Source organism: Salmo salar, chromosome ssa16 (assembly GCF_905237065.1).
Source record: "Salmo salar chromosome ssa16, Ssal_v3.1, whole genome shotgun sequence".
Taxonomy (NCBI): domain Eukaryota; kingdom Metazoa; phylum Chordata; class Actinopteri; order Salmoniformes; family Salmonidae; genus Salmo; species Salmo salar.
Window position 1 is genome coordinate 82,381,928 of NC_059457.1, and position 27,820 is coordinate 82,409,747.

General features: G+C 43.2%; 1 protein-coding gene across 2 annotated transcripts; it reads right to left on the reverse strand.

Moving 5' to 3' along the window:
- Nucleotides 1–625: 625 nt before the first annotated feature.
- On the reverse strand, nt 626–26,457 carry LOC106575807 (voltage-dependent L-type calcium channel subunit beta-4). Of its 2 annotated transcripts, XM_045698152.1 has the most exons (14): nt 26,192–26,457; nt 21,127–21,210; nt 15,082–15,264; nt 14,592–14,714; nt 12,212–12,339; nt 11,531–11,607; nt 10,647–10,666; nt 9,697–9,777; nt 8,080–8,138; nt 7,806–7,915; nt 7,176–7,327; nt 6,643–6,738; nt 4,227–4,412; nt 626–4,010 (listed from the first exon to the last, which is right to left on the reverse strand). In XM_045698152.1, the coding sequence occupies exons 1-14, from the start codon at nt 26,255–26,257 to the stop codon at nt 3,747–3,749; spliced, it is 1,629 nt and encodes a 542-aa protein (XP_045554108.1). In that variant the 5' UTR covers nt 26,258–26,457; the 3' UTR covers nt 626–3,746. The 2 variants fall into 2 exon arrangements, with proteins under 2 accessions (XP_045554108.1, XP_045554109.1); XM_045698153.1 differs by lacking the exons at nt 21,127–21,210; nt 26,192–26,457 and adding an exon at nt 18,470–19,176 and having other exon boundaries at nt 626–4,013.
- Nucleotides 26,458–27,820: the final 1,363 nt, after the last annotated feature.

Here is a 27,820-nt window from a genome sequence, read left to right on the forward strand (position 1 = left end):
GGGTAGACAGCTCAGTCTCTGGATATCATTGACAGTCTCTGGATATCATTGACAGCTCAGTCTCTGGATATCATTGACAGCTCAGTCCAAAATAAATCAGATTAAAATCTGATTCATGTTGTCCTGTACTATATTTACTGTATGATCTTGAGTTGGATCAGCTCGGGATCAGACCTTTTCCTCTGTGAAGATAACACATGGATTTACTGGAGCGGTAGCCTATGACAGGGTTAGCCTGGTGGGACCACCCTGATCACGCTGTTCACCTTTCTATTTCACTTCATATATCAATCATCTTTTAATTAGTGATAATACGTGAAGTGAATGAGAATGGTGAGTGCAGCGATCGGTCTGTTTCCACCTGGCTATGCCAGGGCAAGAGACTGAAATGAGACTTGATATACTCTCTTATTACTAGACAGTGCCACTGTGTGGTTGATTTGTGTACTGCACAGCATTATCATTGTAAACAGGGGCCTTTTAAGTGTGGCATTCCTCATTGTAGGTACCACAGAACCAGAATGAGATCCTATTTGGTAGGTACAATATGTTGGTATGTAAAATATTGATAAAAAATAATAAAAGCCTACATAGATAATACATGATAAAAAGTTACCTGAGACAGTTGTTGTAGAACGACTCTTTTATTTTGTAAAAGAAAACTTTTAAGTTACTTCTAGCTTCGCCTTTGACACAATCATCTCGCATTTCACATTATTTTCTTTTCATTCGTTTTAATAAATTAAAATGGTACATTATGCATGCAATATCGCATTAGCCGTTGAGTTGTTCGTCTTCCACAAAAAGTATCAACACAAAATGTCCTTAGAGTTCTGATGAAGCTGCTTGGAAAAGGACAGTTGGAGAATTAGTCACAGCATGAAGCGATGTACACGGTTGCGGTTGCATAGTACATGGAATTTCCTCATTTTAAAACAGCATGCTTTTTGTATTGCACATTACTGAAACCTTTGTATACTGAAACGTTTGTTGTTCCAAGTTGTCCCGTCGAGGATCGTAGTTTTTAATGAGAATGCAAGTATACAGCAAATAGCATCTCTCAAAGACATTATGTACATGTATGTATTTATTATAAAAATAATCACCAGCAAAGATGTATCTTTTACTTTTTCCTATATTGAGATACATTTTTGACTTTTTCTTATTTTTTGTACATTTTTACCAAAGAAAAAAACATTTAACTGTTTTAATGGTCTGGTCGAGTTTAAACTCATGTTATTTAATCAAATAATGAGAATTGTAATTCAACTTAATTTAGAGGCAAAAATGCAGCCTCTTAATTTCTTACAAGAAGACAAAAGAAGAGTATAGCACACGTGCTTTTTTTCAGATCAGTAACAGAGACCTTTAGAAATGATATCTACACCATTCAAAGAACAAAAGTTTTCTTCCCAGGGCATTCACAGGAAAAAGAATTGCGGTAAATTTTCATTTCCAGTCAATTCAGAAAATCTATTGGAATTCAGTTAATTCATTGTTAATAGAAAAGGAGATCCCCCATTGTTTCAAAAGGGTTAAGACATACTACACCCAGTAGCAGTAATCCAACCTTCAGTTACCAAATCCTCACAGACTGGTCTGGGACTCTGGTGGGACAGAGGGCAATAGGATAGAAAATCCCTCTGATTGTCTCAACAGAGCTGAATCTTAGTTCTGGTTCTTGGTTCTGGTTTTTAATGAACAGTGAGTAACTCCCCATTCAATCAGCCAACACTCACTTTGGCCTGAATCACAATATGACAGAGAAGCATGCTCATAAACAACAGCAGATGTACTTGTATTCTTTTCTTTTCTTCGTTTTGCAGTCTATTGTTTTCAGTCAGTGAACAAACTGGCATAAGAGACATAGATATGAGCAAGGAAATCAATGGGCTCTCTGAAAACAGTCAGTCAGTGCCCTAACCAGACAGCTGGAGCTAAATCATAATTAAGAGCCTATCGTTTCAGAGGTTCTTTCTTGTTTTAGAATGTTAAGGCACCACCTGCTGCGGGTGCTACAAATGTCACTACAGTACATCCACTCTATTGGAGGGCATTACACTAAAAGACAGCTATAACAAGTTAACTCTGCACATCTCTCTAACAATGCCTCAGAATACGCTGCCCTAAGAACTCACTCTCCCCTCCCAGGATGCACAGGGAGGGATCACCATCTCCATCTTGGTCAAAGCTCCAGTTTAGATGACCTATCCACCGCAGGGAAAACCCTGGTCCTGGAGGGTGGTTGTGTCTCTGTGAACGACCGGGTTCGAACCCGGGCCTCCTGCACGCCAGCGGAGTGTATTAGCCCACTAAACTAAAGCCTAGGCATTGGATCGGTGAGCCAATGCAACTAGTCACCAAAACACCTTGGGTACAACTGCATGCTTCTCATCTCATCAAAAACACCAAAAACCCACAATTACTGAAGAAAAAATTGTTGCTAGAAATAAACTGACCGAATTAATTTCTTCCATTTCCATGTATTTAAATACCCCAAAAAGTTCAGATGACGCACTCTCAAGTAATTAGACCACCTATTTTGCACCAATGTGTGCTCTCCCTCCTTAAACACCCTCCTCTATTTTACACGGGGATATTAATACCAAAAGGAGAATTAATTTTTCAAGTCAGGGAAAACATGCCAGCTACACAGAGAATCAATGATCATGATGCAAAGGACCCTGGGAAGACACAATCCAACATTAGTGGAGCAGCATGGACGGTCAACCAATCACGAGGCTGGCCAGAGAGAAACACAGGAAGTAGCAAGGACGGTCAATCAATCACGAGGCTGGCCAGAGATGAGGCGAACTCTGATTGTTTGACACCCCTGCTTCTTGTTATAATACCTCTATGATTCTCTGACACAACCGAATCAGAGTAGCGAAAAATACTGAGATATGCAAAGTATCGACTGTTGCCAAAGAAAGGCCAAGCTAGACAGGTGTTCAAATGGCACATACAGTATCTGACATGTGAAAGCACTTGTTAACAAAACAACCAAATACTCCACATGCTCCTCTCAGGAATCAGATGAGGTCTGGTAAAAGACCACTGCCAGTCATGGTGGGGCAGGTCTAAGTATACAACTCACCATGACAACAGACATGTACTGTAAGTGAATATATTGACGATACTAGCGAAACTCTCTCAGTCAGCATGCAAACAACTGAACGGTCTGGCAACTCTTTGTAAGACTACCAGCTTTCAGCAGTGACTCCACCACTTGCTATGGTGACTCATTGGGGGGGGGGGGGGATTGTGGGTACACATGTACCCACAATCTAACCATGCTAGCTAAAATAGCTTAGCTTGTTGTTAGGTTAGCAAAGTCCAAATCTCAATCTCATACTGCTTTCCTCTTCAACCCATCTCTCTGTGTGGGGAACACAGGAACTAGGAAAGTTCCCTTGTGAGGAAAAGCAACTCAGTCATATGAGTTGTATTAACTCAGTTATGTAGCATTAGCATCATGTCCTTCTTCCTCATCCTGACCACATTGCTTAACAGGGGTCCCTGCCAGTGCCCAGGAAAGACTGAGAGACAGAATGGGAATGAGAGGTGATTGGAGATTTTGTTCAAGCGGGCGGGACCTCTCCTCATCTAACGCCTGAAGTAAAACAAATAATCGAAAACAACAGAATTTGACACAATATTTTGAACGGGAACCATTTTGACTCTGTTGCCACCAGAGAGTTGACTTGAGGCCTATAAGGGTTGTGAAGCTGGGATGTCATTCGGGCTCAAAGCCTGTGCCGGGAGTCGTGGCTGTAGCTGCCCGGGGAGGAGCGGTTGCGGTGGGGCTTGTAGGAGTCTTGGTAGGGGTCCTGGTAGTCCTGGTGGTACGGGTCTTGGTCTCGGCTGTGCTGCGAGCCTGACGACATGCGGTTGCGTCCCTTGTGCGCCCGCTCGTTGTGGTAGTTCTCGTCGGCGGTCATCAGGTTGCGACGCTCGTTGGGCGTGGAGTGGTCTCCTGTGTGGTTGCTGTGTTGTCTCATTCTTTGAGTCTGCTGATTCACCTCATACACACACAAACAACCCCTTTCTGTTACATTTCTGTATGTTACACTGGGCACTAATCAACTCATCTAACTTAGGACAATTAACTGTCTCCCCTTAAAGGGACATCACACTCCAAACGCAACATTTCTGGACAAACTTTGATATTGGAGTGTAATGTCGCTTTAACCCCATAGCGCTGTTGCTATCTGTTTATGACCAACCTGCAGTCCAGAGATGGTGGTGGGGTAAGGAGTGAGGGCGGTGGGGCCCAGGTTGCGTCCCAGCAGGGGGTTGAGCGGCGTGGCCATGGAGGTGTGTGTGGCCTTCCAGTAGGCCTCCAGATACTCAGCCAAGTGTTCACACGCATCCTCCAACTGGTTCTCATCCAGGATGATGTCAAACATCTCCTGTTAGAGGGGTGGAGATGGAGAGACAGAGAGTGAGAGATGGAGAGGGAGTGAGGGGGGAGAGAGGGAGTGAGAGAGGGAGAGGGGGTGAGAGAGAGAGGGTTTGGTAAAACAGGCTCGCATGATGAGTAACATGGCATTACAGCTGAGCTGACTTGTTAGCTCCCTAAACTAATGCCTAGGCTGTCTTGTGCTTCACAGAAAACCTGGGTTTGAACACCGGTCAGTCATACAAACTGAATATTGTCATTTTGTCACTTGATTGTTAATAGACCTTTTCAATGGCCCTGTCTAGAATCAACCTCAAGCAAACCCAGGGAGACATTGTTGGAGGTTAATGTAGAAAGAAGACACCTTGAAAAGGAGCAATGGCTGGTGTAGATTAAAGAGACAGTATGCTGGGTGGTGTAGATTAAAGAGACAGTATGCTGGGTGGTGTAGATTAAAGAGACAGTATGCTGGCTGGTGTAGATTAAAGAGACAGTATGCTGGGTGGTGTAGATTAAAGAGACAGTATGCTGGCTGGTGTAGATTAAAGAGACAGTATGCTAGGTGGTGTATATTAAAGAGACAGTATGCTGGGTGGTGTAGATTAAAGAGACAGTATGCTGGGTGGTGTAGATTAAAGAGACAGTATGCTGGCTGGTGTAGATTAAAGAGACAGTATAGTATGCTGGCTGGTGTAGATTAAAGAGACAGTATGCTGGCTGGTGTAGATTAAAGAGACAGTATGCTGGGTGGTGTAGATTAAAGAGACAGTATGCTGGGTGGTGTAGATTAAAGAGACAGTATGCTGGGTGGTGTAGATTAAAGAGACAGTATGCTGGCTGGTGTAGATTAAAGAGACAGTATGCTGGGTGGTGTAGATTAAAGGGACAGTATGCTGGGTGGTGTAGATTAAAGAGACAGTATGCTGGCTGGTGTAGATTAAAGAGACAGTATGCTGGCTGGTGTAGATTAAAGAGACAGTATGCTGGCTGGTGTAGATTAAAGAGACAGTATGCTGGCTGGTGTAGATTAAAGAGACAGTATGCTGGCTGGTGTAGATTAAAGAGACAGTATGCTGGCTGGTGTAGATTAAAGAGACAGTATGCTGGGTGGTGTAGATTAAAGAGACAGTATGCTGGCTGGTGTAGATTAAAGAGACAGTATGCTGGGTGGTGTAGATTAAAGAGACAGTATGCTGGCTGGTGTAGATTAAAGAGACAGTATGCTGGGTGGTGTAGATTAAAGAGACAGTATGCTGGGTGGTGTAGATTAAAGAGACAGTATGCTGGCTGGTGTAGATTAAAGAGACAGTATAGTATGCTGGCTGGTGTAGATTAAAGAGACAGTATGCTGGGTGGTGTAGATTAAAGAGACAGTATGCTAGGTGGTGTAGATTAAAGAGACAGTATACTGGGTGGTGTAGATTAAAGAGACAGTATGCTGGCTGGTGTAGATTAAAGAGACAGTATGCTGGGTGGTGTAGATTAAAGAGACAGTATGCTGGCTGGTGTAGATTAAAGAGACAGTATGCTGGGTGGTGTAGATTAAAGAGACAGTATGCTGGGTGGTGTAGATTAAAGAGACAGTATGCTGGCTGGTGTAGATTAAAGAGACAGTATGCTGGGTGGTGTAGATTAAAGAGACAGTATGCTGGGTGGTGTAGATTAAAGAGACGGTATGCTGGCTGGTGTAGATTAAAGAGACGGTATGCTGGCTGGTGTAGATTAAAGAGACGGTATGCTAGGTGGTGTAGATTAAAGAGACAGTATGCTGGCTGGTGTAGATTAAAGAGACAGTATGCTGGCTGGTGTAGATTAAAGAGACAGTATGCTGGGTGGTGTAGATTAAAGAGACAGTATGCTGGCTGGTGTAGATTAAAGAGACAGTATAGTATGCTGGCTGGTGTAGATTAAAGAGACAGTATGCTGGGTGGTGTAGATTAAAGAGACAGTATGCTAGGTGGTGTAGATTAAAGAGACAGTATGCTGGGTGGTGTAGATTAAAGAGACAGTATGCTGGCTGGTGTAGATTAAAGAGACAGTATGCTGGGTGGTGTAGATTAAAGAGACAGTATGCTGGGTGGTGTAGATTAAAGAGACAGTATGCTGGCTGGTGTAGATTAAAGAGACAGTATGGTGGGTGGTGTAGATTAAAGAGACAGTATGCTGGGTGGTGTAGATTAAAGAGACAGTATGCTGGCTGGTGTAGATTAAAGAGACGGTGTGCTGTTAGAGTCACTCACTGGAGGACACTGGGCCAGTTTGTCAGCTGCCACCAGCTGTACATTCAGATGCTTGCTCTGGGACTTCCCTCTGGACTTGACCAGCCTCTGCAGAACCTAGACGGTGGGAAGACATTTAAATATGTGTTAGATAGTGTCAGACCTCTGTTCAAATGGTCCTGTTCTTTTCTAATGTAATGTCATATTTACACACGTTTTTTACAGGAATATTACTTTTCACATCTTTAACCAGGTAAACCGGTCAAATAGTATCATTTAAAATAAATGAATAATCCATTAGATAGATGAAAGTGCGTTTGTCTGATAACAATACACATGTATAACTGTATAACTGTGTCTAAGCATGTTAACATTCATTTTCAAAAGGTGGTGGTCCCAGTGGCTCAGTAGGTTATAGCGTACTGTATAATTGACAATGTTGACAGTTCTGTGAGTTGCTATAGATGATGTGTCTGCTTCCTGGTGATATAATAGTATTATTACCTATAGTAGACATGGATGTGTTTCAAATCACATGACCCTCCAGTCCCTACCTTGGGCGAGGAGACCTTGACATGGACGATGATGGGAGCCAACGAGGTCTTGAGCAGCTGGGCTGGGTGATTGATGGTGTCTGCATCCAGGATCACCAGCTGTAGGGACCTGGCCAGCTCAAAGATTCTCTCTATCTCACTCTGCACCTCCGCTTGGGAAACAGGATGGAAACAACACAAGACTTTAGAATACAACTTTATTGTCCATTCAGGATGGACATTTTACTTTGGCATCACCGTACAACAATCATACACACTGAAAACAGTCAACCTAGTACACTGTATATACGCAAACAACCGGTACACACTGACTCCCATTCCTTCATTGCATTCCCAATACATTGATTCATTCTAAGTGTGACTAGTATGAACACTGCAACGTAGCCAATGAATACGTTGAGCATTTGATTGAGCCTGTCTGTAGAGCCAGATGGGCGGAGTTTCCACTTTTTGGACTATTCCATTGATTCCATTGCGGCAGGTGAGCTCAATCAAGCTAAATCATTCTTCTTTAGCCAGGTCTCATAGAGATGCTAGCTACAGAGAAGAGTAGGCAACCGTCTTCGATACACAAGGCAAACTCAAAAGACTCCTACAGTAAAATAGATAAAACATTATGGAGTTACATACCTAAACTGGACCTGGTGTTTGATCTCTCGATGATGGCCCGCTTGCTGGGGTTATTCAGGACAGACCTCTTGGCTAATGATATATCTGCTGTGACTCGTGTGATAGATATCCTGAAATGGTCAAACAAAGACACCAATTTAGGCATTCAGTGGATAAATACTGTAAACCTTATTTTGCAGAAAGAGCTATTCCATGTGAATTTCTATGCCTATCTATCTTGTAGGGCTTCATAAGTCAATAAAAAAAAGAAAGGAAGAGCACGCTTTCATTTTACCTGCCGTCAAATCTATGCTTGAGGAAGTCAAAGAGTGCTTTCTGCATCATATCCGTCACCTGTGGAGAAAGAGAAGCCATAAGAGGAGAAATAGTGGGGAGAGAGAGAGAGAGAGAGAGAGACAGACAGACAGACAGACAGACAGACAGACAGACAGACAGACAGACAGACAGACAGACAGACAGACAGACAGACAGACAGACAGACAGACAGACAGACAGACAGACAGAAATACAAAGAGAGAGCGGAGAGAGACAGAGAAAGACAAAGAGAGAGCGGAGAGACAGAGAAAGACAAAGAGAGAGCGGAGAGAGACAGAGAGCAGATTGAGTATGATTCTAAAAGAGAACATTTAACCCTAACTGCATAACATCAAGCAAACTTCCTGGGAAATAATTTATCAACTGGTTGTTCCTCATGGCCAGAGCACATGGTGCTAAGATGTCCCATGACGACAGCCTATGTGCAACAAACCATTTATCATTCTAACAATTCTATAAATTATATTCTAGTAGTTCAGATATTCAGTAATTTGACAGGGGGATACTGAAAATCATATCAAACATGCCATTTTATGCCATTTGCAATAGTAAAGCAGGATTTGGGGTCAATTCCATGATATTACATTTGTTTACATTTTTATTTAACCTTTATTTAACTAGGCAAGTCACTATCAGTCAACTCACTAGATAGATTCATATTATGTTACTGAAATGCAATGGAAAATCCTCATAGTCAACAATAGACTAATTTCAGTCTAAAATGGATCTCCTGAAATGACTGAAGTTAGATGGTATCATGGAACTGGTCAGAGGCCTGCCAGTAAGGATGGTGGCCTATACAAAGATCCTTTAGTGGCTGGTTTAACAGCAGTCTAGTCTAGACCCACAGTGTTGCTGCTTCCAGAGGTTCTCCTCTCTACTCTCTCCGCTCCTCTCTCTTCTCTCCTCTCTCTTTTCTTCTCTCCTCTCTTCTTTTCTCTTCTCTCGCCTCTCTCTTCTCTCGCCTCTCTCTTCTCTCACCTCCCTTCTTTCCTTTCTCTTCTCTCATCTCTACTCTTCTCTCCTCTCCTCTTTCCTCTCTCCTCTCCTCTCTTTCTAATTTCAAACGTTGCTCTACTTCTGATGCTGACGTGTTTGCACCCAGAAGGTTGTTACCGTGGCAACAGAGCACACTGTGGGATGAGGCGACTGATTGTGTTCCCTCTATGCAAGGAGGGAGAGAGAGAGAGAGCGAGAGGAAGAGGGGAGGAGAGGAAAGAAACTCCCTGTACTATGGTGTTCTGAGAATGACTTGGAAAAACATCAACAAAGCACCTCACTCAGCAGCCTAAATATAGACTCTAGTAGAGCTCTAACAGGCCCGTGTCAACACAACATTAGAAAAACAGTGCCTGCATATAAACATGAATGATTATAAACATGACGTCAATAGAAACATCATCCAGCCATGAGGAGATCTTCTCTCAATGAGATGTGACCATGACAGCCGCTACAACAATCATTTAACATGATGCACTGTTAATGTCATTCCACCAATGGGAGCTCTAGGATGGCCCCCGTGGGAGGACTCAGTGGATGATCATGTGACTCGATGGCCGCCGCTGCTGCTGCTTACCTCATAGCCCTTGAGGGAAGGCCCCACCAGCACCACAGGCCTCATGGATGGCACCACGTCGTAGGGGGGGACGTGTTCAGTCTGTAACAGAGTAACAAAGGAATCAGTGGAGCAGGGGGACACATTGAGAGAATCTCAATTGCATTTCCTAGAACCCTCGCCTCTACTCAAAACCCATTGGATGAGAAGTCAGAGGGGAGGAACCTTTTAGCTTCTCATCCAATGGGTTTTGAGAATGAGGTGAGGAGAGAGGACATGAGGAGTCAAGGAAATGCTATTGAGATTTTCCCACAGTAATAAAATGGGATAGATGCACAACACAGTATGGGATGTATGGATCATTGGGACAACACAATCTGACTCAAATCTATTTCAATAATATAGTAGAATAGTTGAATGGAATAATATTGTGATATAGTCTAAAAGCCCAAGTCAATCTCAATAGTATTGTAAGGGATTGAGGCCGGGTCAATCAGTGTAATTGCAACAGTGACCACTGGAAATGGGATGTTAGATATGGGATGTTAGAAGGGATGTTAGATGGGATGTTAGATGGAGTGTTAGATGGAGTGTTAGATGGAGTGTTAGATGGGATGTAGGATGGGATGTAAGATGGGATGTAAGATGGAGTGTTAGATGGGATGTAGGATGGGATGTTAGATGGAGTGTTAGATGGGATGTAGGATGGGATGTAGGATGGGATGTTGGATGGGATGTTGGATGGAGTGTTAGATGGGATGTAGGATGGGATGTTGGATGGGATGTTGGATGGAGTGTTGGATGGAGTGTTAGATGGAGTGTTAGAAGGGATGTAGGATGGGATGTAGGATGGGATGTAGGATGGGATGTTGGATGGGACGTTAGATGGGATGTAGGATGTGAACTGTACTATTGTAATGTAGACAGCTATAGTTGATGGAGACAGTTTGGTATTACCATCACCCACTTACCACTTTCTGTTTCTGCTTTCCTGTGAAGTAAAACAAAACAGAATTGTCAATGTCTTGTATTGTATTGTGTCATAAGTCACCATTACTTGTCAGGTCAGAGACCTGATGATCCTGTACTTAATTTGGGGAATTGTGATGATCAGAACGTGATTTACAGTAAATACATTTTCAACCGAGGATTAGAACTGACACAGGAAATAAACATATACCCTTTAGATTCATCACCAAACATATAAACATGATCCTAATATCCTATGAGGCATATTCACAAAGTCACATGACTGAAGTTCAGGGGGGGTCAAAGTCTTGTCGATGGGTTCACCCTGTGGTAAGCCAAGTCTCAGAGCGCCTGCAGTCCTCAGCTGGAGGAAGAGGATGGGAGAATACACTATATATATACACTCTATGGATCCACAACCCAGCAGGCAAAAGTTGTTATGGGATGTTATAATGGCATCATATTCTGGTTGTAAACTGGTTTTCTGGTTGTTGAGAAGTCTGGATTACAACCAATGCTACATTGACATCATATTCTGGTTGAAAACTTTCATACTTTGGTTGGTATCTGTTCAGATTACAACCAGTAAAAGACGTCTTTCTCTGATTGCTAAAAAGACGTCCAGAAAAACGTCCTTTTACAACCATAATACAACTTGACCATGACGTCACAAAAAGACATCACAATGACTTTGTTGCAACCAGTTTTGCCCGCTGGGAATCATTTATCTTAGGTTCTATGGAGAGACATGGGAAGGCTTAAACACTAAGCAATACTTGCTCTACGTCTCACGTTGCATTGACAAAGTTTTCTGGTTCTTCTCTAACCTAGCGGAGGGCCAGTAGGGGCGGACAACGTCCCCCCATCATGTTTAAGAGGCTCTCACCTGCAGAGGAGATGAGGGGTCTGATCGAGGCGGACACCTCATCCTCTACACTTGAGGACGAATTGCCTCCAGACTTACTGGAAAAGACAAGAGGGGGATAAAAAGAAACACAAGAATCACAGAATTAATGTGGCGAACGGCGACGGGGTTCTAAATGCAGAATCCAGGCCTTATAGGGTGAATGAAGGACTCGAGGTGAGCCTGTCAACTCATCCAAAGTCTAGTCCTCTCATTACGCTGAATTAGTGTTAAAACTGAACGGGCCTAGTGTAGCAAATGGCTCTGAAGGCTAGAACGCACACGAGACAAACCACTGGTGACGGGAGCTTCCAGAGCGATTAAACAGACAGAGCAGCTAGGTCGCTAGAAGAACCAAAGCATTACTGATTATTAAGGCCAGAGACCTTATAAATATTTAGATTGTTCTATTCTGGATATGGATGGAGAGAAATGTAATTATTCAAATGATCTGTAACACTTCCTATGAATACCCTCTTTATAGCACATGATAAGCACATTTATAACCAAATGAGTTGTACTAATTTGACTAATTTGTCATAACCGAATCAGTTTTACTAAACTTTGAATAGCACTGCTGGCCCCTTCCTAACCCCCTTCCCTGGGTTACAAGCCTATAGGTCTCTGACTGAGCAAGAGAGGACTGGTGATGGGCTGCCTTACCCTTGGACTCGCCCTCTCTTCTGTTCCTGCTGGATGCGGATGTTCTCTAGCTTTAGAGGACTGGGGATGAAGCCGATCTCACAGCCCTCCTTGACCAGCCGGCCGATCCACCAGTCGTTGTTGAACTTCTGGATGGGTTGGAGGTGTGGTTGAAAAATAAGTTTCAGTGCGTTTAGACAAGCAGTCCAATTCTGATATTTTTTTCACTAATTTGTCTTTTGACCAATCAGATCAGTTCTGAAAAAGATCTGATGTGAAAAGATCTGATGTGATTGGTCAAAAGACCAATTAGTGGAAGAAAAGATCAGAATTGGGCTGCCTGTCTAAACGCAGCCAAAATGACATGAACATAAGGAAATAAGCAGTTTTATCTAGTTTGAACAGACAGTGAGTGTGTTTCAGAACACAGGTACTAAATTCAGTGTATATGCCTTCCTGTTGTCATGACTGTCCACGAGAATCCAAATAGGTCAGACCCCCTCTCATCCGCAGAGGGGAGGAGGAAAGAACTAGACAGGATTAACAACTCAAGTCCTGTTGTAAAGATTCAGGTCTCCCTCTCCAAATTCACCATAGGGTTGTGCTTTTTCTCAACAGACCTTTTTCCAGCTGAAACTCTTAACACGTTCAAAAGCAACTACTGGAACAATATTTCTAACATAGAACGTAGGGAATGGTCAGAGGTGATGTATAGAACACTAATGTCATTTTGTTTGTTATTTTGTGATGTCATTAAAAATGTTATAAAGGAAATACTGTAACTTGGAAAGTATACCCACTACATGTATGAAGTTTCCATACTATGCGTTGTGCATGTAATATGAAAAATTATAAGTGTTTTTGTTAAGAGAGGGATGTGATTCGAGAAGCTATATGAGATCATTGTTTTACATAACTTTGTACAAGTGACAAGTAATGCCCCCGAGTGAGGTCAGAGAGTGGGTCAGCATGACGGAACCGCCCCTTTTGAACAAACTATATAAATGAACATACTAGACCAGAAAAGCGTCAAGCTGCAGCTTTACGTTTAAAGTGGTTTGAACTGTGAATCTCAACACGAGGTAGAGACGATAGTCACCTTCCAGACAATCACTGGTACGGCTGATTAGCTGTCCTAAGTAAAGTATTTAAGTAGGACCATTATACTACTCTGCTCAAACCATCATATTATGCTACTCTCATATCACCCCAATGGAAACCATCGACACGGCTGGCTAGCCTATCTTCAAAGAAGCATCTTCAAGAGCGAATGTAAGGAAAATAAACTTTGTAGTTCTGTGCAGGACTGCACAACAAGTCACCGGATACCGGACAACTACAAAGAAGAACAACAGTAGAAGACTTGTTGGAACCCTTTTGGAAAATCAGAGCCTTACAAGCGTGCCACAAAAAGGCCCAACTCCTTTTGCAAGGCGACCCTGTCCACCGAGAGATCCGGCAAACCAAGCGGGCGGCGGTTCATGTGCAAAGTATATGGTTACTGTAAGTGAGAGTAGTTTCTGAAAGTACCAATGTTAAGTGTCTCTGTCCCCCCCTCTCCCTCCATCTCTTTTGTAACAAGCAGCCATGTTGTTGTCATTCCGCTAGGGACCTGTTTTGAGCGTATTAGGTTTCCAGTCAATAACCGATGGAAAGTGTGTATGTTTATCCTGTGTTCTCATTTAATTAGCTAGTAAATAAATAATTAAACCAATTTGTGTAGTACTGAATCATAAATTAGGCTGGGGTTTTTGCAGATGCAAGGAGGTATGACTGATGATATGATACGAGGTTATGATTAATAAGTTGACTGTTTATAGATGTGATAGGTAAAGACCTTCAGAGTTTAATTCGGGAGATGGAACCTCTTTAAATAACCGCTCTCATGGTGCCCAGATCCTAATGAGTTAATTGTTACATGACTAATTTCATCGGATAACAATTAAACATAGTTAGGTAATTAGATAAATGTCTTCAGATTAATGTTAAAGTCAAGTCACGACACTGTTGTAATAGTGGTTGATAACGGCCCTGGGTCAAATGCATATCAAATTCAGGAGGTTGGTGGCACCTTAATTGGGGAGGACGGGCTTGTGATAATGGCTGGAGTGAAATGAGAGGTATGGTATCAAATACATCAAACACATGTTTTCCAGGTGTTTGATACCATTCCATTTGCTCCGTTCCAGACATTATTATGAGCTGTCCTCTCCTCAGCAGCCTCTGTTGATACTGATTGCTATGCTTAATCTAGTTTGTCTGGTACAATGGTATAGCCAGAAAACTGCACACTCCGACCTAAATCATTTGGCATCGAAAAGAATTTCACAAATGTATTTTATCAAAATCTGATTGATTGTGTGCCACAGTTCAACCTTGCCCCAGTGACAAAAAACATTACCTCCTTTATGTGAAGGAAATCCTTAGCATCGAATGAGATGGCGGTTGCTGGCACCGGCACGTCCTCGTCCAATGCTCCACAGTAGCTGACGTTGGTCTTCACAGCAAAAGCCACGGCTTTAGCCTTTGGGAGAGAGAGAGGAACAAGATGGGTCAGTCAGAGAGCCGCACAGTATGCACTTAAGTTCACATGAATGAACTATGACTTACAAGGCTTAATAAAGCCTTCATAAACACTTTATAATGCCTACATGGATGCTTCACAAATCATTTATAAGCAAATGTCATACAATAACTATAACAGATGCTATAACAGATCCATACATCTGGTGCTTTGCCAATTGTGGCATAACCCTTCTGCCATCCTTTACATAGTAGTCTTCTTGCTGCACAAGTCCAGGTACTACCCTCATATTTCACTTAAAACTTTTAAAAACATTTGATCCCTACTGAACACAACCTAGTGAGGTATCTCTCTCTCTGGGTCTCACCTTGGCTCTCTCCAGCTGCACGGTGGCCTGCTGCTCCTTCTGCTCTCGGGTCTGGGCCGGGGCCTGGGTCCCCGGGCCCGCTTGGCTCGGGCTCTGGCCCTGGACCTGCCCCGGCACCTCCCGCTCCTCCTCCAGAGAGACATCCGAGTCCGATGGTCTGCTTGTGTAGGAATCAGCTGAGCCCTGCAATACAACAGGACAGGGACAGACAGGAAGACAGCAGCTGTCACTATGATCACACAGCCAGCGTCACCGTCACCAGGTTGTCACCAGGTGGAGGAGGTTGTAGCATGACGTTCTACAGTACCCAAAATGCTCTGTAACTGTATCCGGTTTATCTTACTAAACAGAGGTGAGGTGATTTGGAATTGATTGATTCATTGATTGATTGAATTTATTTGGGGGGGGGCATTTTCTATTCTTCTTACCCACATACTATAGTCTTACGACTCACTTTTGAGACTTTTTTTCAGTGAGAACTTGAAATTGCCTATGGAGGTTATACATTTCAAATTATTTGGAAGACTATTTCAAAGAATGGCAGCTGAGTACAAATACCACTATTTAATACCACTATTAAATCTAAAAAGAACAACGTCAGTTTCACTCCTTCTAGTGGAATAGTTACGGTTATCCATAAGTTAAAGTAGTTACATAGGTACCCGGGGACAATACTGTTGGGTCTGTGGACAAGCTTATGTACGAGACCCACTTTAATCTGAGAGACTCTCTCCTCCACTTTGATCTATCGGAGGCCTTCAAAGTGGGAATGGTCAAGATGAGTACGTGCTGGAAGTTTCAGAATAATCCTGACTAATATATTCTGAGATGTCTGCAGTTTATTTTTAATTATCTTGGGGGCACTATTGTACCAGGAAGAGCATGCATAGAATCAGTCTTGTGATGAGGTAGCACTGCCTGAGACTTGATTGCCCAGATGTTTGATTACCACCGGTTACACATGACCACCGGTTGGTTACACATTACCACCGGTTACACATGACCACCGGTTGGTTACACATTACCACCGGTTACACATGACCACCGGTTGGTTACACATTACCACCGGTTACACATGACCACCGGTTGGTTACACATTACCACTGGTTACACATGTTACACATGACCACCGGTTGGTTACACATTACCACCGGTTACACATGACCACCGGTTGGTTACACATGACCACCGGTTGGTTACACATGACCACCGGTTGGTTACACATGACCACCGGTTGGTTACACATGACCACCGGTTGGTTACACATAACCACCGGTTGGTTACACATTACCACCGGTTACACATGACCACCGGTTGGTTACACATGACCACCGGTTACACATTACCACCGGTTACGCTCATATGTGAGCATAGTGGCCCGTAAGTAGCTGGACTGACCAGGAAGGGAAAGGGGGATACCTAGTCAGTTGTACAACTGAATGCATTCAATTGAAATGTGTCTTCCACATTTAACCCAACCCCTCTGAATCAGAGAGGTGCGGGGGGCTGCCTTAATCGACATCCACGTCTTCAGCACCCGGGGAATAGTGGGTTAATTGCCTTGTTCAAGGGCAGAATGACAGATATTTACCTTGTCAGCTCGGGGATTCGATCCAGCAACCTTTCGGTTACTGGCTCAACACTCTAACCACTAGGCAAACTGTCCCCAAAGGTTGGTTGTGACATGTCTGGAGCGTGAGTTAAAGTATTGACCCAAGCCTTGGCCTTAGAAGAACAGAGAGTAACTCTACCAAAGATAATCTAATTGGGGAACAACATTAACTCAAGTCAGGGAAAAAACTGTGTGAGTGTGTTCGGTGTGTGTGTGCGTACCTGAGTGCCTGTGTATGTGTGTCAATATCGCTTTAGGAACGTAGAAAGTCTGGCAGTCTGCTAAAATCCACAGACGCTAGTCATAGTACAGCACCTTTTACAACAGACAAGCTATTTTTTGGGCTTACTTCAGCACGGGCTCTATTGAATTCTGTGGGCTAATCACAAAATGCCAGGTCTGGGAAACAAAAAACGAGGAGATTTGCTTTTTTAGAAAGATAAGTGATTGCTCTAAAAAAAAAAAGTAATTGCATCTTGAGTCAATGCTATTAAGAAACAGATGCTGATATAAATTCATCGATCACATTAAGGTTCGTGATAGAAGTACTATGAGCTTAATTATTAATCACAATCATGAAATGTTTTAGTTTTTACTGGGTGTAACCTTTATGACACAAACACATGACACAAATCAACCTGCACTGCTTTTGTTAAAAGTTTTTCTGTTAATAATAGTAAAAGCTCCGTTTTCACACTTCGTCTTATAACGATGTGCTATTTCTGAAGCACTCACAAGCACCCAGCTGACATACAGTATATTATAACACCCTGTTAGAACAACCCCACCACAGACACACACCACACACACACCACACACACACTACCACCCAGCTCTTCTAGTGTTTTTGTAAACATTTATTCTCAACAAATACTATATTCCTTTATATATATTCATTTTATATCTTAATAAATAATTATAGCCGGTTGCTGATCAGCCGATATATACAAAATGGATAACGGGGTATATGGGTAGTTAGAGGGGTGCATTTTGGGGTACAGAATCTCTTCACGGCCATATTGTATGACTGCCGGGCTTCCAACTGAGCACTGACATGTGACTCATGTCTATCTGACTCCAGTATATGACATCACAACGCACGCTCCTCTCTGTCCTCTCTGTCCTCAGCAGCAAAAATACAACACACTGCTGTTGCCGGGTGTAAAAATAGAAGCTTTGGCCCTTTAAACAAAGGCAGTAAATGCAGCAGGGCTATACCCTACATTTGGAGAGGCTGTGATATGAGGATACATTATACAATCATAACCTCACGCAGGGAGCGAAACGGCCCTCTGGGGGGTAGGAATTAGCATTTACACACTGCTCTTCTCTCACTATATAATGCTATCTCCATCTTTGTGCTCCTACGGTTGCTGTGCATTAAATGGATGGCTACTGTGTACATCGTACAGCTATCATCAGCCATTGAAATGTGCTGATGATATGATGCAGCTATTCAGATGCATTGGGCTGACGCTGACAGACACATACTGCTATTTCTTCTTATACACATCATCACTAATTACACTCTCACGACTGTGCGCATACACACACACACACGTCTGCCGCTGTCTTCTCCCTACAGTGAACCCCCCCACAGTCACCCCAACCCCAGCAGAGACCGCGATCCTTCTATCTACAGCATGAGACCGTCAGCTTACCTACAGTAAACCCTGTGTTTGTGTGTGCACCACAGCTGAGCCACATCCATCAACAAACACACACACGCTCAAACACACACACACACGATCTGAAGCTAAACCCCCCACCACTCACCGCCTCCGAGTCTTCAAATCCATGCAGGTACAAATTGTCATACATGGAGGTCTGCTATTTCCAAAAGCACCTCTAGAAGAATAGAAGGAAGAGGGGGAAAAAAACGAGAGAGCGGAGGAGGCTGTGGTGGAGGAGGGGGAGCAGGAGGAGGAGGGAGCCACCACAGAACAAGGGATGGATGGGGGGATGACGGTAAAAAATAAATCCCTCCTTTTTCGGCTGGAAGAGGAGCAGAGGTAGTAGCAGTAGCAGAGCCAGCCTGCTTGGTTTCCCCTAGGCCTGCTTGGTTTCCCCTAGGCCTGCTTGGCTTCCCCTAGGCCTGCTTGGTTTCCCCTAGGCCTGCTTGGTTTCCCCTAGGCTTGCTTGGTTTCCCCTAGGCCTTCTTGGTTTCCCCTGGGCCTGCTTGGTTTCCTCTAGGCCTGCTTGGTTTCACCTAGGCCTGCTTGGTTTCCCCTAGGCCTGCTTGGTCGATGGTGGTGCGTTAGCCCGAGCCTGGATGCTACTGGCTCACATTATAAAGCAGAGAGGCTCTCCCTAGAGGCAGCCCAATCCTGGCATTTCATCAGCCCTTCCAAACACACCGAACGGAGCAGCATAGAGAATCCTTCCTCAATATCAGCACCCGATGACAAAGCCAATGTGCAGCAAGTCGATTGGCTGTGCAGCAAGCCGATTGGCTGTGCTGCCCTCCACTCAGCTTGGACTCACAGGCACTCTCTCCTTGACTGAGGGAGTATAGGAAGAGGGGGATGACAGCAGCATCATTCTCTCTCTCTCTCTGTCCCCTCCTCTTTCTCTCTCTCTCTCCCCTCTTTCTCTCTATCCATCTATCTCTCTCTGTCCCCTCCTCTTTCTCTCTATCCATCTATTTCTCTCTCTCTCTATCCATCTATCTCTCTCTCTGTCCCCTCCTCTTTCTCTCTCTATCGATCTATCTTTCTCTCTCTCCCCTCCTTTCTCTCTCTCTCTCTCTCTCCCTCTTTCTCACTATCCATCCATCTTTCTCTCTCTCTCCCCTCCTCTTTCTATCATCTCTCTCTCTTCCTCTCTTTCTCTCTATCATCTCTCTCTCTTCCTTCCTCTCTTTCTCTCTATCCATCTATCTCTATCTCTTCCCCTCTATCCATCTATCTCTCTCTATCCCCTCCTTTTTCTCTCTCTCTCCATCTCTCTCTTCCAGTGTATAGGCTAAGCACCACAGATATAACCAGAATATAAAACAAAAGGAGCTGTATAGAGTATAGTGGATAACCAGAATATAATTGACTTAGTCCAAAATGGTTTGCTGTACCACAATGTATTGCATGTTATAATTGTAAGCTTTCATTCTGATAGTCACATTATCATTTTGATGCTTATTTAAGTGTATCTGTTTCTAAAATAAACAAGGGGCAAAAGACAAATAAGAACACAGCAGGTTCATAAAATCTACTGGACCTTCTTATGGAAAGACACACTAGTAGAAATAGTTGAAATAAAGACATTGGCCTGTAGATATATTTTGTACAGTATTTATATTATAAAAATTTATGTAAGTGTATCTGCATAATAAGTTCATGAAATAATAACAAAATGATGAGTGCTGGCCAACCCTCCTCCTAGAGAGATAGGTACAGTAAGCTTTTGCTCCAGCCTTGATGAAACATCATTGTACTAATCAGCAGCTCATCAGCTCCTTGATTAGCTGAATCAGCTGTGTTAGAGTGGGGTTGGAGAAACAACCTGCATATTCTGTTGCTCTCTATCTCTCTAGAACAGGGGAGGGAAATTCCAGTCCTCGGGGGCCTGATTGGTGTCACAGTTTTGTCCCAGCTCCAGCTAACACACCTGACTCCAATAATCACCTAATCATGATCTTCAGTTTAGAATGACATTTGATTAATCAGCTGTGTTTGCTAGGGATGGAGAAAAAGTGTGACACCAATCAGGCCCTGAGGACTGGAGTTGCCCAGGCCTGCTCTACAAGGATCTGTCCTGGCGCTGCACAATGAAGGTGATTTGGTTGGTTTCCTCAGGTCAGCAACATATGGATGACTAAACGGTTGACTGGTTTTCCAATGACTGTTCTCTGGCTGTCCCCTCATCCTGGTTAGATGTTAACTGCCTGCTGTAGTATGTCTCAAGGATCAATTCATGGTTCAATTAAACTGGGCTATGTAAAAGCACTACTCAGATGCTTCCAAGAAGTGTGTCCTTGTGTGTGCGTGTTTGTGTGTCTGTTTGTGACTGAATTTGTCTCTGTTAGTGTGGGTTCTCATCCCAGAAAGTTGTGTTTCATCCCAGAAAGTTGTGTTTCATCCCAGAAAGTTGTGTCTCATTCCAGAAAGTTGTCCACTCCCCTATGCCCTTGGTCACTCCCCATCACAGATCCAAGAAGACATGGCTAGGTGTAAGCTAGCAATAGCTCCAGCTAGTTTCCGCCATATTGCTTTCACCTATCCAGTCCTATCAGATCTGTGAAGAGGTAGAGAACGAGGACATTGGGAATGGAACATCTTTCTGGAATGTAACCCATCCCAGCCTACCTGTGGTATAGGGTGAAGTTGGCCCTTTACACTGATCTTCTGTCAGTTTTGCATTTCCCCCACTAATGGTTAAGGTTAGGATTGGGGGAGGGGATCCTAGATCTGTACCTAGGGGAAACCCCGGAGCCCTACCTGTCTGAGGATGAAGCTAGTGGAGGTGGTGCTGCCATCAGACCTCTTCAATCGGCTTCGTCTGGAGTAGGTCCCTCGGTTCACCTGTGTGGGATCAGACAAACAGCACAACCAATCAAGCTAAAGAACAACAGAAACATTAACAGAAAAATAAAATACAATACATAATGGTACAGTACACAGCAGTTGCTGATGGAATTGCTTTCCGTGTTACATCTTACCTATATTCCATAGTTCTATTCTATTCAATTCTATTCGATTCAATTATATTATATTCTGTTCGATAAGTTGGTATGTGTACTCCGAGTTGGTATTCATGTCATAAGAATGAATTCCCCAGCCTCCCGGGTGGCGAGGTGGTCTAAGGCACTGCATCGCAGCTGCTAGCTGTGCCACCAGAGATTCGGGTTCGAGTCCAGGCTCTGTCACAGCCGGCTGCGACTGGGAGGCCCAGGAGGCGCCGCACAATTGGCCCAGTGTCGTCCGGGTTAGGGAGGGTTTGGCCGGCAGGGATATCCTTGTCTCATCGTGCACTAGCGACTCCTGTGGCGGGCCGAGTGCAGTGCACGGTCGCCAGGTGTACGGTGTTTCCTCTGACACATTGGTGCGGCTGGCTTCCGGGTTGGATGGACATTGTGTCAAGTGTGGCTTGGTTGGGTTGTGTTTCGGAGGATGCATGGCTCTCGACCTTTGCCTCTCCCGAGTCTGTGCGGGAGTTGCAGTGATGAGACAAGACTGTAACTACCAATTGGGGAGAAAAATGGGGTAAAAGAAAAAAAATAATGAATTCCCCTCAACCATGACCACAAATTGGGGAAAACATTATTTCCCATTGACCCCCAATGTAAAAGAGTCAACTTAGTCATATATTTTTTGTTATACAGAAATAACAAAACAATCTGAAGAGCTGCTGTGTTGTTCAATGTACAAGTAACCAGGTCAAAAATCCTGACCTATGGTTTGAAATGCTCCCATGTATGGAAAACGAGCCTGCGAGAAGACCTCTGTGGCTTCAGGCTATTCACTGTGGAAGAGTGGGAAATTGTGGAGACCCAGTGTCCAAGTAGGATACACATAGGTATGTGTGTGGATAACATTTCATCACAGGTAAGACATTGAACTTGTTTAGTAGTCCGTTTTTATCTCCACTCACTACTTGTAGATTTATAGTCCATTTCTTTATGTTGTTGGTCTTGGATAACTTAATGTTCTGGTTGGTAGCTAGCTAGCACTCAGTCACATGGCTAACATTAGCGACATAGGACCATGCCTCAGGGCTACCTGGCCTGATGACTTCTTGCTGTCCCCAGTCCACCTGCTCATGCTGCTGCTCCAGTTTTAACTGTTCTGCCTGCGGCTATGGAACCCTGACCTGTTCACTGGACGAGCTACATTGTCCCAGACCTGCTGTTTTCAACTCTCTCGCTCTACCGCACCTGCTGTTCCAACCTCTGAATGCCCGGCTATGAAAAGCCAAGTGACATTTACTCCTGATTTACTGACCTGTTGCACCCTCTACAACCACTGTGATTATTATTTGACCCTGCTAGTCATCTATGAACGTTTGAACATCTTGGAGAACAATCTGGCCTTAATAGACATCTACTGTTATAATCGCCACCCGGCACAGCCAGAAGAGGACTGGACACCCCTCAGAGCCTGGTTCCTCTCTAGGCTTCTGCCTTTCTAGGGAGTTTTTCCTAGCCACCGTGCTTCTACACCTGCATTGCTTGCTGTTTGGGGTTTTAGGCTCTCTTTCTGTATAGCACTTTGTGACATCTGCTGATGTAAAAAGGGCTTTATTTTACTAGGCAAGTCAGTTATGAACAAATTCTTATTTTCAATGATGGCCTAGGAACAGTGGGTTAACTGCCTTGTTCAGGGGCAGAACGACAGATTTTGTACCTTGTCAGCTCGGGGATTCAATCATGCAACCTTTTGGTTGCTAGTCCAACGCTCTAACCACTAGGCTACGCTGCCACCCCATTTATAAATATATTTGATTGATTGATTGATTGATTGATTGATTGATTGATTGATTGATTGATTGATTGATTGATTGATGAGGAAAGCTCTACAATATTATGTTTTTCTAAGTAGTGAGAATGCTTGGGAGCAGGGAATGTTGAAAAGTAATCATTAGACATGTTGTACTTTTCTTAACCTCTGTGGGCTAGGTGGGTCCTGACCGTCCCACCTGCGGGTCACACTATTCAACAGCCAGTGAAATAGCATGGCGCGAAATACAAAACAGCAAAAATCTAATAATTTTTTCTCAAACAATCAACTATTTTACACCATTTTAAAGATAAGACTCTCGTTAATCTAACCACATTGTTCGATTTCAAAAAGGCTTTACGGCGAAAGCATCAAATTAGATTATGTTAGGACATAAACTTCACAAGAAAAACCACACAGCCATTTTCCAAGCAAGGACATGCATCACAAAAACCAAAAGTACAGCTAAAATATTCACTAACCTTTGATGATCTTCATCAGATGGCACTCACAGGACTTCCTGTTATACAATACATGTATGTTTTGCTCGATAAAGTTCATATTTATATCCAAAAACAGCATTTTACATTGGCGCGTGATGTTCAGAAAATGTATTCCCACCAAAACTTCCGGTGAATGTGCAAATCAATTTACAAAAATACTCATCATAAACGTTGCTAAAATTTACAACAGTTATTGGAAGAATTATAGATACACTACTCCTTGACGCAACCGCTTTGTCAGATTTCAAAATAACTTTACGGAGAAAGCACATTGTTCAATATTCTGAGTACAAAGCTCAGCCATCGAAGCAAGCTATACAGCTACCCGCCAAGTTCTGGCATCAACAAAACTCTGAATTAGTATTATAAATATTCTCTTACCTTTGCTGATCTTCGTCAGAATGCACTCCGAGGACTCCTACTTCCACAAGAAATGTTTGTTTTGTTCGAAATACTCCATATTTATGTCCAAATACCTCCATTTTGTTAATGCGTTCAGATCACTATCCAAAGGCATAACGCGCGAGCGTAAATCAGGACACGAAAAGTCAAAATGTTCCATTACTGGTCGTAGAAACATGTCAAACGTTGTTTACAATCAATCCTTAGGGTATTTTTAACGTTGATAATATTCCAACCGGACAATAGCGTATTCATTCCAGGAGAAAAAGAAGGAATAGCGCGCTCGCGGACTTGCGCATACCCAAGCCCTTTGTCCATAGGCAGTCCACTCATTGACTGAGCTACTATTCTCTGCTCAGTAACAGGAGAAGGAGGAAACAAGTTTCTAAAGGCTGTTGACAGCCAATGGAAGCCTTAGGAAGTGCAACGTGACCCCACAGACACTGTAGTTTCGATAGGGATTCAAAAGAAGAACTACAATTCTCAGATTTCCCACTTCCTGGTTGGATTTTTCTCAGGTTTTTGCCTGCCATATGAGTTGTTATACTCACAGACATCATTCAAACAGTTTTAGAAACTTCAGAGTGTTTTCTATCCAAATCTACTAATAATATGCAAATATTTGACTCTGGGCCCGAGTATTAGGCCATTTAGGCACGCTTTTCATCCGAAATCGAAAATACTGCCCCCTATACCCTAAAAAGTTAAATGTAGTTTTGTAATTGTTTAAAACAAGCAGACAACAAGATAATTGTGTTTGAATAAGTCTAGTTTTTCCTGTGAGCCAATGGGGTAACCAAGGTAACCATGGGTTGTTTTCCCGACAGGTGGGCGGGCCCCAACATTCTATTTAACACCAACTGGGAGTATCAATTAGTCTATCTATTCTATATATTGATGTCAGGAGAGTCCAGTCGCATTTGTCCTCTGTGATCCTGTCAGGCTATGGAAGACTGTGTGTGTGTGTGTGTGTGTGTGTGTGTGTGTGTGTGTGTGTGTGTGTGTGTGTGTGTGCGCGCGCGAATGTGTGCCGTGCACGTGTCGTGGGTGTGTGTGTGTGTGGGTGTGCATGGGGCAGGGGGGTCTCAGTGTGAGAACTGTCAGAGCAGCCCGGTGACATCGCCCCCCATAGGGTAGACATGACACTGGCGGCAACATGACACCTACAGGCCAATCACAACCCCCCAATCACAACCCCCCCACTCTGTCTCTAGCCAGCCAATGTCATCCCAACATAGGAGAGATGTAACTTACTGTAGATCTGTAGTAGTACTAGTAATGTTATGTAGGCTAGTAATGTGTCCACGATAACATTGAAATTCAAGGAAACATAATGATCTATAAGGGTTGAAAAATTCTGGCAACTTTCCCAAAATCCCCAGGTTTTCCCCAAAATCCTGGTTGGAACATTCCTGGAATCAGGAGGGAATATGCAGGAAATCCAAAAACCTCCAACCAGGATTTATGAAAAACCTGAGGATTTTGGGAAGATTTAAGGAAATTTTCAACCCTATCTATGATGAAGACTTTCACTGTTTCTGACTTTCATTAGCAAGTCTCTAAAAGGGCCAAATATAGGCCTATCCTGAACCTCTAAGGGGCAGGTTAATTATCTAGCAGTGATTTGCTCCACTTATGGCTAAGTCTCCAGAGTTAGTAGCAATGTCACTATTAAAATATCAGAACCTACTTTTCCCATGAATCTACACCAAATAGGGCCATCTTAACTGGGTCACGTTAGTCACTGGGTGTCCCTTTGTTTTGTATTGCATCTTGCTGCGGTGTGGCCATAATTAGGTGAAAACACTTGGTAGGGGAGGAAATAACACGTTACACGTTTCATAAAACCAGCCAAAAAATAGGGCATTCTGTTTGTTCAACATCTTACCAAATGTGACTTATAGCACATGTATTACTTAGTCTAGTAATTACTAAGTGAAGCTAGGATATTTTGGATAGTCTTCTTTGATTTAAAACAACATTCAGTGGCCTAGACACTAAATATTGAGATTGTATGATAAAACATTCCAAAACAGCATGAGGCACGGTGTATAGTAAAATAAGGAATTCAAAAAGTGCCAAAGTTGTTTTGCTTGAAAACAAAACTGTTTGAGGAGAATAATTACAGTAACTGACTATCTTCTCCCGTTGGTGTGACCTACCTGAAAGCTGGTCGCTTGGATGCCCTCGCCGATCTTATTCCGAATGTAGATGTGTCGAGACTGCATTTCGGCCAGAACATCGGTCCAAATGGGTGGTTGCTGCCGCTCTGGCCCAGCCCAGTGGAAGTGTGGTGGAGTGTGGTGTACTTGCTCCAGCTTCAAGCCCCTGCAATATCCTCTTGTACTAGTCGAACAACACGTTTGTCCTGCTCTTTACCTTGTGACAGGTGGTCACGGCGCGCGCGCACTGTCTGCAACTGCTGCTTCGCGCCACTGCAACTCGCTCGAGCCACTCTACAGCGGAAGTGAGTGGAGATGACTTTTCTTTACATCTTCACTGGATAAAATATGGCTAGCAGCGTCTTTTGGGATTTAATCCCTTTGTGCACGTCAATGGGTTTATTCTTGTGAAAAAAAAGTTGTACATTGTGTCACTAGTCTAGTTATTATCGGTTTGCCGAAGGCATCTTACTAAACAATTTACAATCCCTTGTCTGTTTCAGCCCCAAAGCGGCCCTGCCACTTGCTATAAAGCTGAGAGATGGAGCTGTGGAATTGTAACCTAACCATGCTCAAAGTCATAGACAGGTTGTATGGATACAAGGACTGACAGTCCATCCATGAGAACAACATGATTGTTTTAAACATAGGCTATAGGTAGCTTAACCTGGTTCCCCAGGCTAATTGCGCATCCATAGATGGAAGTGCCCTTATCGAGATGAACCTGAGTAGACAATGTTTACAAATGTCTGAGGATGACAAACAAACAATAGGCATAAAGACTCATAATGCCATTTTATATATTTTTTATGATAGTGTAGGTGTAGGCCTACTTAGCTTACTTGTACTAAGATCATTAGCCATGTATTTTTCATCAATGTCATTATCAATAGAAAATCGTTCAGATTGTGCATTTAAACATCTATTTTTGTTTAATGTAGGTCTATAATGGTATTGTAGAAATGTAATGACTGAATTCTCTTTCCTGTTACAAAATCTTAACCTTGAATCCAATGTATTTCACTCTTATGTTGATCCATCTATTGACTCAGATAGAGCACTAGATCAGGGCCTAGTCTGGTGTTTTCCCTGGGAGACATTTCCTTTTTTAGTCTGTTAGCTTATTTCTTATTTGGCAGTTGCTCTGAATGTTTGGAGAGAAGGTTTCCTATCTTCTGAGTTTTCCCCCAATATTTGCGAGTTAGGCCAAACCTTTTTTCCAGAAGAGGGCAGTATTTCAAAAGCTATTAAATTACATGCGAAATATATTGTTTGACGGGCTGTGAGAATGGGAACCGTACTCAGTAGATGGCAGTAGAGTATCTAATAATGGTTTTGGTTTATTGCAAGACTAAAAATGACTGTTTGCTATAAACACTAAGATCTGAGGAAAATGGGTTTATCTTTGTTTTGTGGAGTAATGGAGTAATTAATGGAGTAGTGGAGTAAGATGGAGTAACATGAAGCTGACAGATAGGGCAGCCGTGCTTTTAGTTCCTAGGCAACTTTGCAGTTGATGAGACAGCCTACAGGGAGAAGATGAGTGCCCTGGAAGTGTGGTGCCAGGAAAATAACCTCTCACCCGACGTCAGCAAAACAAAGGAGCTGATCGTGGACTTCAGGAAACAG

Coding starts and splice junctions, on each gene's coding strand:
- LOC106575807 (XM_045698152.1), bottom strand. CDS start 26,257: ATGCAGTCTCGACACATCTACATTCGGAATAAGATCGGCGAGGGCATC. Junction 21,211..26,191: donor TCCAAGCGACCAGCTTTCAG/GTAGGTCACACC, acceptor GATCCCACACAG/GTGAACCGAGGGACCTACTC. Junction 7,328..7,805: donor AAACACCAGGTCCAGTTTAG/GTATGTAACTCC, acceptor CTGTTTCCCAAG/CGGAGGTGCAGAGTGAGATA.